Source organism: Chanos chanos, chromosome 7, assembly GCF_902362185.1.
Source record: "Chanos chanos chromosome 7, fChaCha1.1, whole genome shotgun sequence".
NCBI classification, from domain to species: domain Eukaryota; kingdom Metazoa; phylum Chordata; class Actinopteri; order Gonorynchiformes; family Chanidae; genus Chanos; species Chanos chanos.
In genome coordinates, this window is record NC_044501.1 from 27043970 (window position 1) to 27062597 (window position 18628).

The following is an 18628-nucleotide window of genomic DNA, read 5'->3' on the forward strand; positions in this document are numbered from 1 at the left end:
ATTTCCACACCCATCTACTGGGCCATTCCTCTACCAGTACTATTTTATTAAAGAGAATACAAGGCATCTACAGGTCTGCACTGTACAGTAATTATCATTAATTCTTAGAGGGAAATAGTTTTGGGATGAATTTTTGGTATGCTTTAGTGCAGTAGTCATGTACTGAAATGGGCTGAAAACATGAATTCACATGAAACTGGAATAAAGTCCAATATTGTTTTTTAAAAAAAGAAATAGTCAAAGCCAAGATTTTTCTTTCCTGAAAATACACTTTATTGTCAAATAGACAAGGGCTCACTTCCTTTACCAGGAATTTGTTTAAAAAAAAAAGTGACTGTAATAGTGCAGCCAGTGATAATACAGACACATTTAAAAAAAAAACAACAAAAAAAACCCCATCTAGACAGAGCTGGAAAAAATTTATAGCGTTTCACAAAACAGTACAATCATTTCTTGGCAAACAGGTGTGCTTACAGAGAAACTTTTGCTCCAGTATCTTTCCTTGTTTTAACCTGACCTCTCATAGCATTCCCAGCATTTCCTGACGTGAACAACCTTTAAACCAACACTGATCCACTGAACATTTGGATCCATCCCTAGGTCAACTGCCGATCAAAGGATTTGGAATTTGCAATCACCTATTGTGTATTACTGCTCAGCCAACAACGCAACCCAGTGCCCCCCCCCCCCCTCCCCTCCCCCAAGGCTGGAGTTTGGAATCACTGCTCAAAGTGGCTCATCTGAAATCTAACCCTCATTTACATTTTAAAAGACAAACTGCCTCTGAGAGCGCACAAGGACAGTCGTTTGACCGATATATTTGTTAACTACACATCCAATAGGTTCATCTATGTGCTCTACCTTCATACACATTCTACAAACAAACGCTTCTACAATTCAAAAGACTGACCCTACCCCACTATCCCTCCCCCAAAAACGACTGAGACACAAATCTATAACATATACATACAGCCTGATGTTGTCTGAACAGTTTTCATGAAACCATGGAATTTTACAGGCAAACTGCACAGAACTTAAGAGGCAATCTAAGTTCAGTCCCATTGACGGTGGACATCTGGGTTTGTGCTGGGGAAACTAGATCTGATGTCTTACAAAATCAAGTCTTTGCCTCAAGTGGTGTTGATTTTACATCAACCAGGCTGGTGTTTTTTTTTTTTGTTTTTTTTTTTTAAAGGGAAAAGAGGGACAAAAACCTGGAACACACAAAACAACAGCACAGGCACATTAAAACAGAAACCTAACCCTTATTACAAAAGCCTTAAACGTCTAACACTTGTTCCAATCAGGCAAGAACTAGGGTTTGGTGTAAGCCCTGCACATACATTCATGTTATCAAAGTTTAAAAAAAGAAGAAAAAAAACCCCAACAAGAATAAACAACAACAAAAGGGTAGAAAAAAACTGAGCCGCTTAACAAGCTGACTCCTACATTCAGAAACCGGGTGTTGAAGTGCAAGTTACGTTTAGCCCCCCGCCCCCCTTCCCTCCTCCCACCCCCTGCAAGCTCAATACTCCTCCACCACGGTACCAGCCGCGGACGAGTAGAGTTTCCTCTTGATCAGCCTGAAGCCTGGGCTGAGTTTGAGCGCGTGACGGAACCCCCCCGGAGTGAAACAGGCACCTATGTGGAAGAAGTCCCTCAGGCTTGGCCAAGCACTACAGTCCTGCTTAAAGACCAGAGTCAGCTCGAAGGTGGGCACCACGCTGGCGTCACAGGCCAGTCGCTCCAGACGCTTGCAACTCCTCTGGGATTCCTCCAGTTCAAGACGCACATCCAGGAGGCAGCCGCGGAGCCCGCACGGTTCGCCCGACGCCAGCCGCAATACGTCGCGCGCCACCCGTCGGGTCAGCCTCTCTGGCACCAGCACCTCCGCACAGTGGAGGGTGCTTTTCTTAGCACGTGCCAAGCAGCCCTCCAGGAGCTTGGCCAACTGCAAGCAGGCACGGTCCTCGTACACCTCTGTGCCCGGGTGAGGTTCGGCCAAGCAGTGGTCCCAGAAATCCAGCTCTAAGTCAAAGAAAATGTAAAATTTAAGACTGTTAGCATGGTTAAGATAGCAAGATTGCTAAAATAATATTAAGATTCAAGATCTTTTGATCTTTTTTTTTTTTTTTTGAAAACACAGACCTCTAAATCTGTGCTAGAGGTCATCTCACAGTTCTCTCTACCCTAGCTAAAAATTTTGCCCAAGGCTACAGACACAAAGGGTGCTTAGCTGGCTAACAGAATGACTTCATCTTTTCTGTTGACATCACTGTGCTCATCCAGCAACCCCTCCCCTCTGCCTTTCTCTGCAGCATCCACTGACATCGCAATAAATAAGCGGCGAGCAGACTGCAATGCATGGAATTAATGTTTTCCAGCAAGAACGCCTCCGTAATCGTCGGGGTGTCAAAGACAATGCATAAAGACAATGACTTACCATCTTCAATACATTGTTGGTCATATTTTCGGTCAATCAACTCCGAGACGCATTCAGAGTTTTTGTTCTTCAGTGTGCTTGTTGCAACCATGGTGAAAATCCAACGTTTCGTCTTTGATTAGTGCTAAAAATGAGAAGATAAAATGTGAATCACATTTAATAATAATGCTTATTACGTTATGCTGCACGACCATGTAACCCGCGAAAGCTTTTTGATTAAGGTTCACATAGTTAAATTTCCTTAGTGGACAAACAAGCAGTTCACTGGCTAGGTTCTCAGAACATCCAACTCGCCCAAATTTCTCAAAATACTCATAAGAAAGAAAGAAATACTCATCAACTTTACGAGTGACACGCCAAATTGCTAATTTCGGTCAATGAAATGCACACAAACTAGGAGACTAGTGAATTCTACGTGCAAGAAACAAGATTACGAAAACACATATGCGTAGAAAATGTATTGAAATATTAAAAAGGCGACTTACCTTAATACGATTATGTTATATCTTAAATTAAGTTAGTTTGAAAATGTTTCATATAAATAGTTCCACACACAACCAATCCCGTCACACACCCACTCAAACATTCACATTCACACCAAGTAAAAGCCTCGGAGCAGCCTGTGGGTTTATATAGACTCCATGCTCACAGCTGACCACACTCACCAGCATCCACCAATCAGCGAAAGTCTAACATTCTGGAAATTGCTGAAGTTTGCCAGGCAACCAGCTCGCGAGCTAAGAGTGTCCTTGCGACTGTTTGATTCGAGAAATCTGATTTGCTACAGGTGAATTTCCACTAACCAATTGTTGGACGACATTATTTTGTTGCTACCTGTTCAGTTTTAACACGGCATTTGGTATTTAAATAAGCAAACTGGGGACTGATTATTATGATAAAAACAAAACCGTTGAATAATTGATATTTTTCCCCAAAGCTTCTGATTCCACGGATTTTGAAAAGTCCCCCCCCCGCAAATTTATGCATGTCCCACAAGCAGGATTTCGTTGGGTGACCTAACTGGTTCAAGTTTGGAAATTTAGAAGGTAAAGATAGAGTAGTGTCCGGTTGTATTACGAGAGGACTTGATTGGGTGGATATTTCACATACTAAATTAGACTAGAAATCCAGCCTGATAATAGTACTAGACATGCATATTCACCCCAGACAGCGTGCCTTCTTATTCTTATTGTTGTTCATTTATATATTTAGTAGAGATATTTTCTTTCATTAAGGACAATCTCTCCTTTGAGATAATTGGTATGTAATGATGATGGTGCATAGCAATAAAGCATCATTCAGAATACTTATTTGTTGATTACAAAACAAGATTGCGTGAGGGACCCTAAGCTAATTTGTAGCACTAACACTATGTTGTTTTTTTTGGGGGGGGGGGGGGGGGGGGGGGCACTACTTCTGGTTTCAGTACTTGAGTCGAGACACCTTGTAGCTTTAGACCAGGTATATCAATTTATTCAAAAAGATATTTTTCTGTAAAGAAATTAGAAGAGAACCCAGTACTAACGCTCTGCTAAGTTAACTCTGCTATGTTAAAGTGCCAAAGATGGTGTAGAGTGACAAACAGTCATAAGTGTCTGTTAACATTTGACTGTAGTACACAAGACGGCACAGAACACTGCATACGTTTAGCAGCAGCATAGAGCTTGAGCAAAACACTGTCAACACAGTCTATTCATGACACTTAGGCCTGAAAAGTTGTTTTTCATGCCTGCAATCTGACTCTGGCTCTACCCATCCCCCCTCCTCTCCTCTCCTCTCCTCTCCTCTCCTCTCCTCTCCTCCCCTCCCCTCCCCTCTCCTCTCCTCCCCTCTCCTCTTCTACCCCCTCCTCTCCCCTTTTACAGCAATGGGTAATGGAATTCAGCAAACTAGAGGCTACTCTGTTCCTCGTCACATGGCATGAACAAGATACTCACAAGAAAACAGTCACGCGCCAACGCCAGCACGGTGTGTCTCTGCCTCTCTGTGAGTGTGACGCTGACATGGTGGAGAAAGGAGGGAAGATCAAGCACACTGTTTCAGCAGAAACGAGAAGGGAATGCCAAGTGGACAACTGCTGTTTGGCTAAACAATTGTCGCCCTTTATTTTATGTACAAGTTCCTCTTAATATGGTAGTATTCCATCACTTAGATAGATTTACAAAAACTACTCTTAGAAAACTAAATGGCTTAAAAAACAAACAAACAAACAATCAACCAGTCAGGCAAACGAAAAAACAAGGATGACATACGAGTTCAGCAGTTCATCTTTAATAGTGTTCTCTGTGTTGACTTGTTTCCCAGACAAAGCATCCACACACAACGACACTTACTGATATCTGCATTTTCTAAATTATTTAGAAACTGTTTTGAGAAACAAGTGATCAGGTAATGATTTTAACAGGGTACTACATGCCTTTTTGTACATTACTGTGATGGGTCTACAGGCTATTAATACTTTGTAATGTCAACAATGTGTTCTCAAAACACTCTAAGGATAGATTGGGGGTCTCTCTAGTTCACAGATAGGGACAGGATTGTGGCTGTATTTACAATGCATGTTGCCCATTTGAAATGTAATATGCAGAAGTGATGTAATGGAGACATGATGCTAATTCAGATGAAAAAACACACATGAAGATCTGTTTTCAAGCTTTTTAAAAATGGATGTGCTCTCTTTCTCAGGGTTGAAATCCAAAATAAGATGTTGTACTTTGCCTCGCAGTTACAGTGTTGTTCTCGGTCTAAGTTTAAAAGAAATCCAGTTTCATAATCTTAATTTTTATTCCATCAGATCACAGTAAAGAATGGCAATCTTTAATCTCAAGGAAACTGCACTGCACAGCAAATTTCCCAGTGTGTTAAGACAAGACCTGGCCAGATTTGCTGTGTACTTTGGAACAACGCATGCTTTCAAAGCACTCAGTATTAGGTTCAGCATCTGAACTCTGGTCCAAACACACAATCAGAAGTCACAAGGTTTGGCTCATAAGTGATGTGAGAGCATGAACATGTGTGCATAAATTCCACACTAGGACTGCTGCTTGTGAAATGCCAGAAACACATCTCAAAATCTTCAATTTGAATCTTCATGTTGGCGCCAGGGGGGGCTGATAGTTAGTTGTGCTATGCGCCAGCAATCAGGTCATGAGTTCTGACCTCGGCGTTACTTCCGGCTGGGTCAGGCGGCATGAAGAATACCGCCGAACGTGTTTTAGGAGGGTCAGCCTTGCAGGGCGTTCACCTTGGTATCACACTGTAGCGATTCTTAGCACCAACTGGGCGCCTGTGCAGTTGCAGACAAATCCCACTGGAAGCACACAGGCCTCCTCCAGCACTCTGACCCCTGCAGATGAAAAGGGCAGTGGTTGACCGGATGGGTGTGTTGATTTCCACTGTCCTGGATTGAGTCAGGGGTCTTGTAATAGTGAGTGCTTAAGATAGAACAGTAAGTTGGCCATACCATATTATGAGAAACGAGTTGAAAAAAACAAAACAAAACAAATAAACAAACAAAAACTAGCTACAGCTGTCCACCTAGCTGGAGACAACTGCAGACAAAGACAATTGGGCAACTCTGGCATTAAAAAGTCGCCTATCAGACCACTTGAGAGAGAGAGAGAGAGAGAGTGTGAGCTACTCAGTCAGCCCTTTTATTTAAGGCTTGTCAAATTCTGTTGATTCTGGGACCACTACAACACATTGTTTTGTGTTATGACTGAATAAATGGTCCTTTTCTGATGAGGGTATAAGGGTGATGCCCATATGAAAAACAAACAGTGAGGGAAACTTTTTCTGTTGAACAGCTGTCTTTTTGCTCAACTTCACTGAGATCCTGACTTACTGAAACACTGGTTTTGTAGAATATCCTCTTGTTTTGTGGAACACCTTTCTGATCGCTCTCTCTGTCTTCCTCTCTCTGTCTCTCTCTCTCTGTCTCTCCTATGTAAGAAACTCCAGAACTATGTATCCAAGGTTACCATGTTGCACCATGTAGTCTTTGTGGATGATTTTTGTCTTGTTATGGTGGAGGGTTGGCTTAGGAATGGATAGACCGCCTTCATTGGCCATAAAGACACCTAAACACCAAGCAAATTTAGTGGAGCTGAAAATGTCACCATGAAACGTGGCTTGATTTTTGACAGAAATACTTTGTTTGAAAGTGCTTTTGAATATTTGGATTTTGAATGGTATTGCAGCCATGCTTTTAAACTTCTTACTTAAATGTAGAGAAATAACAATAGAAATCAAATGTTGTCCCACAAATTTTCTCATAAGTGTTGTCAGACCAATCAGCTAGTTTGTATCTCAGGCAGTTTATTAGGAAACAACATCCCATGATGAAAAGGTCAAGCGAACGAGGAACAGGCCTTGGATGGATACACTGTCCCTGCTAAGCAAATGCTACACACCGTCACACCAGTCGCACCAGCTCTAGCGGTGCAATTGGTCAACACATGGTGTTGAATTTCACATAAATCAACATATAGTAAGTTCACAACAGCACTTGTAAAGTTGGCTGCGCCAATTATGGGTTTGGGCTGTGCCTGGAGTTTGCATTTCAGAGACAAGGGCCAAGAAGCAAGCCAAATGACCAAGAGGTTGGTCGTAGGTTCGATTACCAAGCTGGACCGAGAAAAGCCCAAAGACATGCTGCAGAATCTCTGGTTAAAATTCACCCCCTTTCCGCTTACAGCTGATTAACCCCAAAGCAATGGGCTTAATGCTGAGATTGTCCTAGAAGTGTAATAATGAACCCCAAATATTGCAATGTTCCTATGGATGACTCCTGTATGTTTTCCAGTTTAATTTTTTTTTCTTCTTTAGCTACATCATACATTTGACAGACAGTCTTTCAGACTTTGTTTTGTGAGAGGTTTGTGTGTATACAAAGTAACAAAAAGAAACAGCAATAACAATTACGATAGCAGTGCGCTTTCAACGTTACACGTCACAGTACTACACAGACCAATATATATGCTATTAATTTTTTTGTAATTTGAACATTAGAGAAATCTGAAATTGTAAGCTAAAGAACAAGGTGTGAGCTTTTAGGATTGTGTGAATTATAATGTGCTTTACCGGCTGCCCTCAAGCAAGGGGAAAGAAAAACAGATGACCACTCTGCTAAAAACATGCCACATGCCTGTTGTTCTCCTCTCTCTGGCACTGCTACGTGGGGTAAATCTGGACTGGAGAGCAGAGCGGCGTGATATGCAAGAGACAAGTGAGATGGGCTTGCTTTTGTTCAGCCGGTTTGTCGTGTTCTCTGTCGCCCACGCTGGCAACCTCTGGTGTTTTTATTACCTCACTGTTTTTTTTCCTCCGTGTGAAGAAGAGTGACTCATCTTCCACTGCCGCCCAAGCACCCATTGCATCTACCTCAGTTTACTTCACAAACAGTGCTGTCATTTGAAGTCAACACAGTGTACCAGCAGATTTGATCACTGAAAGCAAATGACTTTTCAAGCTCTGCTGACAAAAAAAAAAGTGTGTGTAATGTGTGTGTGTGTGTGTACACACACACACACACACACACACACATATATATATATATATATATATATATATATATATATATATATATATATATATATATATATATATATATATATATATTGTTGTACTTGTTGCTACATATCTGACAAACTCCCTTTTACCCTCTCTCTCTCTCTTTCTCTCTCTTTCTCTCTATGTCCCTCTCTCTCACGCACACGGAGAAACAATCCACTAATTGCACCGAACATGTAAAACCTGTCAGCTGGGATGTTTACAAGTTTTCTGCATTTCTTGAAATATTGAAAAATTCTATTTTTATTTTATGACAGATGCAACTTTTTTTTTAATTTTATTTTATTATTTTATTGTTGCATTTGATTTGTGCTGGACAGTGCTGTTGTGCTGGACACTCGAATTTCCCTCGGGATTAATAAAGTTCGTATTCGTATTTACTAGTATTTACCTCAGTGTATTTCCCTTATTTTACTGGCGTTTGCACAGCTGACTGTGTGTGTGTGTGTGTGTGTGTCTGTGTGTGTGTGTCTGTGTGTGTGTGTGTGCTGGTAATGAATTGCAATTTTTCTGACATGTGCTTCCGATAGATGAATGTGCGCCCTCTGCCTGTGACCCTGAGAACTGACATAAACACGGTCAAACCTCCTGAGCGTTGACCGACTGTCTCTGAGTGAACCACATGCCATGCAGGGTTTCATCTCACTGCTCTCACACACACAGAGGCCCCATTCAGACCACTACAAATCAGCTGCCACGCACAAACAGCCACTGTTCAATTCAATATACTGTACTCTGCGCCAGCACAAATGACTAACACCTGAGATAAAATAAAGCAAAAGCCCCCTGAGAAATATGACATTTTGCTAGTCTGTCAGAAATACTTTTATTTTTAAAAGCTAGGTGGGAATGAATAAGAGTGTCGTTATTGTTTTGGCAGCTAGGACACCTTTTGATTGGATATTGTCATAAATGTGTAAGCAGATATGTAAGTCAATGGATATAAACTGACTCTCTCAGACATTTCTTCTAAGGGAGGTTTTCAAATGTTTAGCAAAAGAGGTGCTCTGATTGGTCATCCGCACCACACAGAGCAATGAACACCCATTTGCCTGGCTTCATTTCACAAAAAATATTTAATACTTTTATTCTTATTGTACTTGATTACTTTTGCTGTTTTTGTATTTGTCACACCTCCATTTCAAGTTCACTCTCTTCTGGCCAATCAGAGCAGCATTTGTCAGCTCATTATGTAATCATCATGTTTACTTGTTCCCCATTCGTTGTCTCATTAAGTCACTTGTACAGATACACCTTGATCTCAGTCAGTTCTCTGCAAGGTTTCTTGAATGAGTGTATGAGCCGTGCTAATTTTAGTCTCGTCTAGTCTTGTTCCTCTTTAGCCTAACATTCCCCTGTTAGCCGCCTGGTCCCCTCTCAGCCCGTATGTCCTTGGTTAGCCTCTGTGTGTATTGACCTCAGCCTGTTTACCGATCTCTCGTTCAGTGGTTGCCCATAGTGGCCTGTTTACCTTGTCCTGAACTCTGCCTCTTTCTGACTTTGATTTTGGATTGCGTATTGTAATAAACTTATCCTGTACTTTTCATCCGGGCTCTCTCTCATTACACATGCAGGCAAATACACAGCACAACACAACACATACAACATATAATACAACATATTAAATATATTTTAAGATAAACTGGTGAAATCTTGTAAATGTGTTCATCTCTCGTGCCTAACGACAAACACACGTGTCCTCGGGAGCGCTGAGCTGTGCCAAAATGACATGGTGCACGCGTGGTGTAGTGATGCGCGTATCCACGTCAAGAGCGTGACCTGAGTGCAGGGTCTCTGGTGACCGAAGTGACAGTTTCATTCGTGGCAGGTTGCCAGTAGTGGACGCTCGTCACACTGTCAGACTGCACTAGGTTTACGCAGGTTTCGATTTCTTTACGCGGTGTTCATTTCTACAGGGTCTTACAGACTGAAAAATCAGCAAGAGTATAACTTAACGCCTCTTGTTTGCTTTGCAAAGGCCCCTTGAAATGGAGCTTTTTTTTATTTTTCATCTTTGGCAGGCCCTCATTGAACCTATAAATCAGACATTCCCTGTCAATCAATCCGAATATTCCAGACCTCCAAGCTTTGACTGGATGAATGATAAACTGCAAATCGGAGAGTCTGCGAAGTGGAGTTAGGAGTATGAGTTCTCAATTCTCAGTGAAAAAGGCCAGTGATCTTTCTCATTACTGATGTGGATATAATCAAAATAGGATAAGAGTTTGTGATACAAAAAATGATTGAAGTGTCGTAGTTTACTTAGTTATTACTGTTTAAACGACCAGATACATGAATTAAACGTCTAAAGTGAAAATAAGAGGAACAAACAGTAAAATATTGGCATGATAAATTTTACACAGCATAATGAGTAGATATGTTTGTAATGCAGTATAAAACACGAGTTCATTCAGAAAACGAATGGACCTCTTAAGCAGCCTGCAAAGTTTCTTTTGTTTTCTTTTTGAGAGAGAGGAGGGGGGGGTCTTGGCTTCCTATTTACATGGGACAATAGGACAGAGTTAATGCTTGACAGCAGTCCATAAACACCACAATACTAATTAAAAAGTATACTAGTATGCTAGTGTCAATATTCTTTGACAGTCATAACAGGTAGGTAATCAGCATGGGCTTAGTAGGATAGTGTCTCTTTGTTTGTACAATTATGTACAGATTACAGTGTGTGCTCTTCTTTTTCTGTTCTTGTCAAACAAAAACCAAATGTGTTGCACTCTTGAATGTACGTAATTACGTATCTTAGTGTGAGATATCAAGGTCTGAAATTCTGTAAAGTCAATGAGTTGAATACCGGTGACACGACATGGATACCGGTACTGTATGGAGGTCATGTCTGGCCCTCATACCAGACTATTTTAAGCGAAACCTCTTCCTCCAGATCTCCAATTGCTTGTCGCGTGTAATCTGATCATGTAGATATCAGAAGAACCGTGACACTCTTTCACCTTATGGTGGCAACACATGTTCCTATCACACACGTCAATCACGTTTCATTAAACACAGGTTATTTTTTCTTTCACAGAGACATTTTATTGAACTGAAAAATTAGGGGGATACACAAATCAGGGGGATATCACATCAGAGACTTGAGATGAAACAGTCGTGTAAAGGTTGATGACAAATACACTGATAGTGTTTGTATTTGTTAGGCAGACTAAATACTATTTAATACCAAATATAATACCCCCCACCAAAAAAAAAAGAAGGATTTAGCACATATTTACACCAGAGGCACAATGCAAGCGATGAAATAGAGAATGCAACAAGCACACATTTTGGTCTTCAAGATCTAATACAAAAGAACATATAGAATAATAGTAAAAATAGTATCATAAAATTTTATATTCACAATGGGAGAGCATCTCAGAATTATTGTAGTAATTATTACAAGAAAAAATGAAAAGTTAAGTGGAACAAAAATCAGTATTAAGCTTCAAAATACAAAGAAAGAATGTTAAAGTTCAAACATGCTGTATGGAAACAAGAAGGGAAGAAAGACTAAACCTATACTGCAAAAAGTGTTTACACCATTTACCTACCCACTACATTAAAACGTGTACTAAAAGGCCTCCTGAAAAAGACAAAGCAAAGGTTTACAATGGTCATTTTCAGTGCAAACAGATCAATGGCACAATCATGTAGTCTTGCAACCGCTACGTTTATTCTCATCGAGAGGTGTCTATATTTCGCAGACTTCCCTTAATCCAGTGTATTACTGAATAATGACAAAATCAAGTGTTTGTGTTTGACACGCACATATAAATCCATTATGTTATACACTTACGAAACGCACTATGATTTTCTTGCTCTGTCTTACTTTTAATAACACACCACAATGAGTGAGTGGTAACTTTCGCAAAAGACTTCTTAAAAATAACACTTTAATTTACTCATTTATTTAGATAGTTAGGTACGTATGTAGGTTCTGAAATATTTAACAAACACTAATCCATACTCAAATCACAGGTGGCTGAAATCCAGTTAAGAATCCAGTTTGATTGGTGTGCATTTCAGTGAAATGATGACATAAATGATTTTTATTGTGACTAAATGTGTGGTTTCCTAAAGCTCCAATTTAGACATGTCCCACGTCTTATCGTGCTCCAGCTGCAAATGAAAGAATGAAAAAATTACATCAATTCAATAATCTTTAAAAATTATTCCCATCATCAATACTGCATAACTACCTCAGTGTGCGGACGCTGGTATCTGTGGGTGTATGCCTTGAATTAACCACTAGAGGTCAGATGTGTTCGATACTCTGCAAAATCCTACACTAAGCGTTGTGCCCCGTGAACTCTTCCTCTTCAGCAAAAACGGTGGGAAAGGTAGGTCTTGAACAACGGTAACGTCATTCCTCACTGCAACCTTTTTATGCACAGCCTACATCTGTGGGCACATGCAACCGGTATGACGTAAATGTACAAGAAAGGCTTTAAGGGTTGTTTAAACCGAAAGCAAAGCAAAATTTCGCTCCACTTTCCTCGCGCAGATTTGATCGCTTGCCTTGAAAAATGAACAACTGAAATTAGCACTACATCACAGCAAGCATTTCTGATTGCACCAATCAGATTATACACTACTGAAGCATTTTCTGTGAAGGGGGCGTGGCTCTAGCCCTACTTGAAGGTGATTGGCTTTCGTACATTTTTTAACTCAAGCTAACGCTCATTTCGGCCATTTTGGTCTTCACGGTTTCACCGTAATTAATTCTACCTATTTGCCTCCTGCCAGTGACTGTTCATGCATTCATGTCGCTTGCAAATTTCGCGTTGTGTTCGGTGAAAACATGGCTTTAGAAAGTCAACCGTTTTCTTTCTTTCTTTCTTTCTTTCTTTCTTTCTTTCTTTCTTTTTTGTTTCTTTCTTTCTTTTAATATATCTGATTAGATTAGGCTTCTAGAGTCCAGAGGTTCAGTGGCCTCTGTTGACTCGTTTCACAACACACTGTGGTCTACTTTATCATAAACATCAGAGGAAGAGTTTAAATTCTGATAAACAAAAGTTTTGAGAGTGCTGCTTCCACTTAAATGAAAATGTCAAATTAAGGACTAATTTTGGCTTGTTTACTAACCTTATCAAAAAGAGACGCGAGAGTGTGATAGAAAACAAGTCTCCAAAGTAAATAGGAACAACAACACAATGCACTATTGATGTAGCACCAACAATAGTCATCTGAAAGCACAACCCTTGAGCCAAGTTTTCCATTTTGGGAGAAATTCTAAACTGTTGACTCCATTTCCTCTCTCTCTCTCTCTCTCTCTCTCTCTCTCTCCAGGGCAGTATAAGTCACAAGTAACTATTACAGTGCAGGGGCTTTTAATGTCTGGGCACACTGACATAAGACAGTCCCTGGAGACACACCATAAACATTCCAAAAAAGGCATGTGTTTGTATGTCGAAGAGGCTATCTTTCATCTCCTGACGGTGTTTGCTAGGGCAAGGGCGGGGGGTAATGATTGGAAACACTTTCCTGCACAACAGAACACCCAAACTCATTAGCCTCACGGCAACCATAAGGCACTCAAAGCACCGGGTGCCTCCAAGTAACTGGAAAGTCAAGAATCCAATGGAAAAAAAAACAGAGGCATGGTTGCTTGGGGAAACGAGGAAGAGGAATAATTTTGGTACCCTTAAAAAGTTTAGCATCTTACACACAAATTCAGAATTCAATCAGGTGCTGAACTGCTTGGCTTCACACTGTCCCGAAATGTGCTTATGGGCCAAAATTACTACTGGAATGATCTTGCACCATTCACTTATTCCTTGTAAGTTTCATAAGATATGTTAGGTTTAGATTTGGATCTATGTATTATTAACTGACCTTACCACCTGTCTACCTATATAACATCTACATTCATGGACCGTACTATAGCATCTGTCTATCTATATAACATCTACATTAATAAACTGTACTATAACATCTGTCTACCCATAGAACATCTGCATTATTGGACTGCACTATAGCATCTGTTTACTTATGTAACATTTACATTAATGGACTGTACTGTAGCATCTGTCTACCTATATAACATATATAACTTGTACATTAATGGACTGTACTGTAGCATCTGTCTAAATATATAACATCTACATTAATAAACTGTACTATAACATCTGTCTACTTATGTAACATCCTCATTAATAAACTGTACAATAACATCTGTCTACTTATGTAACATCTTCATTAATAAACTGTACTATAACATCTGTCTACTTATGTAACATCTTCATTAATAAACTGTACTATAACATCTGTCTACTTATGTAACATCTACATTAATGGACTGCACTATAGCATCTGTCTACCTGTATAATAAATACATTCGTGGACTGTAGTCCGGGTGGAAATTAGTAGTAAGATTTAAATATGTGAGAAATTTATGGGGAACATTGAGGGCAGACCACAAACAATTGTAGTCTATACATGCATTGTAAGATACCTACAAGATTATACATAATATAATATATGATATATGCTCTGTGAAATATTACTTTATCTTTAAGAAAACACGGCTAGTAAACATACCATTTTCCTCCCCACCTGACGACTTCACTCCCAGCAACATAACACCATCCTTATTACTGTCAGGTCTTTGGAAAGAAGCACTGGCACAAAACACAAGATAAAAACATGAAGAAAAAAAGATAAAAAACAAAACAAAAACATTATTAACGCATTCAGCAAACAGCAAAAAGGCACTACAGCAATATTTGGAACATTATATTGTCACTCATCTTATTTTTTTTTTCTGTTCCAATTCAGATTTGAGCCTTGATTTTTAATTCCTAGGATGGACTGCTAACATGCAACAGCAGTGTCTTTGGTTTGCATTGGTGTAAGGAATGCCTGCCCTTAGATCTTGTGGCTTAGCCAAGCTCAGTGCTTTTGAAAAACAACCTTAATTTTCAGAGGAATCACTCACTTCTCTGTTCCGTTATCAGTTGTCTCTGCAAAGACCAAAAAAAAAAGAAGTTGGTGTGATTATGCGGCCATACACAATTTACATAGTACGACTGATTTACACAACACTACAAATTTACACAACACTACTGAAAATGTGCTGAAAACAATAATCACCTGGATTATGGTGGACTCTCCTGCTCTTGAATTTGCAGTAAATTACTACTGCCCCCAAGACAATGCCCAGAGGAAGCAGGACCCACCACCACCTCTTGTCTGTCCCAAACAGAAAGGGCACAAGGCACAGTTATTATTGACTCTTATTTGATTCAAGAAATTCTGACAAATTTATTACTGATTAATATAGATAGATAGATAGATAGATAGATAGATAGATAGATAGATAGAGAGAGAGAGATTACTGAGTATCAAACAGAGAACAGTAGCAGAACAAATACTGTATCACTGAAAGGGTACATGTTGTGATAAAATAAAAGGAACCATCCAGTCAGAGATAGAGACATAAAAAAACCCCAAACCATTAAGTAGGCCCAGAAACACTACATACGAACTTAGTGAAACAGCCTCTTACTGTTTCATGTCAACAATGAAATGACCTTGTATACACAGGGCAAGAACAGAAGGCCACTGTAACCCTGCGCTGACGCCAGCAGCGACAACTGACATTCATCTCCAGTGGTCGCTGGGTTACACTGAGCGACATGGCGCGGCGAGTCACCTGGCGACAAAATCGCCGCAACTTGGCGACAAAAAAGAGTTGACCATCTCCATCTTTATGCAAATGAGCAGCAACTGGGTCAAATGATGGCCAATCAGAGGGCATATGTGTTCCTGTTGTTTTCTTTTGGTGTGAAATGTTTTCTTAAACTTTAGTTCCATTATTAGCATTTTAGTTCCTATAGTCGACATGAAGGAGAAAGTGATTGCAGCTGTTGCTGGCTTTCCTGTCCTGTACGATGCATCCCTGCTACTTTGCGGTCTATGGTGAAACGGTAGTGCTTGAACCAAGATCACACTATTTATAGAAAAATAAATTCCCACCAAAACATTTTCAGCAGAAATGCACCTGATTTTTGGGCTCACACATATATTGGGCGATATATTAATAGGCCTGCCTTTAAGTAAATATAAACACAGAACTCCACGATGAATACAGCAAAGACGACGCAAATATAGAATATAGATAAATATAAAATATTATATATATTTACAATATTTATCAGTATATACATATTTTTTTTAGAAAATTGATGCATCTCCTGTTAATCCATTTGTAGCCCACTTCCTCAAAACTACACTAGCAACGGCCACAAGCTGGCTGCAAGTGACAGCTAGGCCACAGCGACACAGCCACATACAGCCACAAAGTTGCTGGCGGTGTGAGTGCAGGGTAAGGCAAAGTTAACCAGGATGTAACTGCACAAAATATTAACATAACACTCATCCGAGTCCTGCAAGAGTAAATCATAAGAGGTTTCATTCCAAATATCAAATGTACCCATAATATTTAACAATTCCTACAGTGTGGTAACAGGAAATTAACGATGTTAGTTTATTCATTATTTAAGACTAGGATTTTTCTAAAATTGTTATTTATCTAAATTGATGGTGTTTTCCACTTCTACAACCAACCAACCAACCAACCAACCAACCAACCAAACACTAATGTTGGTCAAAAAACAATTCAAAGTTCTACAGTAATACAGTGAATATGTGAGCATCTTTTAGTGTTATGGCCTCTGTTCCACTGCCTCTTGGGATATCTCTACCTGTACTTATTTATATTTATTGCAACAAGTATAATGGTGAAACTTAAAAAGTGCTGAAAAAGTCTAGGTTAAAAAAGCAAAAAAAAAAAGAAAAAAAAAAAGGCAAACCCCCCCCCCCAAACCTACTTAGAAGCCTATTTAAAAGTGTTGTATTAAAGAATGAATAATTCTTTTCTGCATATTGGCAGTTACTATACAATATTACGTAATTTCACCACTGCTACATATTGATAGTTGTATAAATAAATTTATTGCAGAGACAATATAAAGACGGTCATGCTAATATTAAAAAAAAAACAAAGTGCTTTATACATTCACAAAAAGAGGTTTTGGATCAGGTTCTGAACTGTGTAATTGTTAAATAATAAATTAATCGCTGTCTGTCTTATATTTCTTTGTTTTTCCCTTGGAACTATTATATTAAGATTATTTAAAACAATTTACCTATATAAGTTATTAAGCTTTATGAGTACAATACAAGTTGACATGAGAAGCCATTTATTTATTTATTTATTTATTCAATCTTGAAAAAGCCATCACCTAAATATAAGCCTGAGTTCTTTCAGCAATATTAAGATGCTTTGTGCTACCATCCTTTTCATCAATAGGAACTAAACCTCTCTGTAACTTCACTGGGCTTGCTCTTTCTCTCTTTTGCCATTTTGTGTTTCTTTCACTTTTTTCCCTGAAAATATCTGTCTTGACATCACAGTCTCCATCATATATTCATTCCAAGTTCATCAATATCCATTCATCTATCTATCTATCTATCTATCTATCTATCTATCTATCTATCTATCTATCTTTGTACTTTTCCCAACAGAAATCCATTGTAAATAATTGCTGTTAATACCCAGTTCATCTAATATACATACATAAATAACATCTGCTGCATTTACTCAATGACACATATAGTCTGTTGGATAAATAGACTATATCTATAGTACTGTTGGATAAATAAAGCTATGTTTTTATTTTAACCACTTCTTTTTAGTTATGTCCGTTGGTTGCGCTGCTTATGACTTTTTCATGTAAATATCTACTTATGCCTAAATATTTAGTGCTCAGTACTCAGAAATCTTAAGGATACATAAGTCAACATAAATTTTGAAGTTCTAAATAAATTAAGCAATTGATATCGTCATCAAAATATACTTTCATGACGACTATTTGCTTCAACTATAAATTTGCCAAAAATGGTCATCATATCAACATGTGTTTCTCATAAAGAGTACAGAAAACTGTTTCAAAAGGGGAAGTCAATTACCTGATGATGTGGAGTTGGTATGAGGCAACACGGAGAGAACGTTTTTTGTTCCTGGTACAGTTCCAGTTGGTACTGGGACAGAAAAACATGACACTAATACAAATGAGAATTTCCCACTCATTTCAAACCAATTGACCCCTTCATAAAAATTGAGTCAACTGGACAAATTGAGGCATTTGGTAACTGGCTAGGAGCATGCTAAGAAAGAGACATAGGATTCATTATCAAATACACAAAAAATATAGACCATAAGCTGGCTAAATATGGCAATATAAAATAATAAATAAGAAAGGGATGTGACTCTTATCATCATCCTAAGTATGATGCATGAAAGGACGGAATCTGGTAACAGGTGTTGTCAGTCATCACAGCTGTGCATTTGATAGTTTATGACCACAGTAATTCTTTCTGCTCTCACTGTTACTCACCTAATTCATGTTTTTCTGTTGCTGCAGTGTCTGTAAAAGACATAATGTATGATGCATATGTTTTAAATGTGTAACTACAGTGGTAATAAAATATGAATTCAGATCATGTGTGAAGAAAATGTTGAAAAGATCTTTGAGAAGTTATCTTTTTTTGGGGGGGGGTAGGGATGGTGGTGGCTTAAACCTAAAGTTACCACCATCTTACTGT

The 18628-nt window shown here is 39.0% G+C and overlaps 1 protein-coding gene across 1 annotated transcript; it reads right to left on the reverse strand.

The window, feature by feature from the left end:
- Positions 1-1525: 1525 nt before the first annotated feature.
- LOC115817628 (DNA damage-inducible transcript 4-like protein) lies at positions 1526-2537 on the reverse strand. Its single transcript, XM_030780959.1, has 2 exons — positions 2444-2537; positions 1526-2028 (listed from the first exon to the last, which is right to left on the reverse strand). The coding sequence occupies exons 1-2, from the start codon at positions 2532-2534 to the stop codon at positions 1526-1528; spliced, it is 594 nt and encodes a 197-aa protein (XP_030636819.1). The 5' UTR covers positions 2535-2537.
- Between the last annotated feature and the right edge of the window lie 16091 nt (positions 2538-18628).

Bases quoted from the DNA above. Each gene is read 5' to 3' on its own strand.
- LOC115817628 (XM_030780959.1), bottom strand. From the start codon at position 2,534: ATGGTTGCAACAAGCACACTGAAGAACAAAAACTCTGAATGCGTCTCG. The intron at 2,029-2,443 runs GTAAGTCATTGT...TCTTTGACTTAG, and splicing joins CCAACAATGTATTGAAGATG to AGCTGGATTTCTGGGACCAC.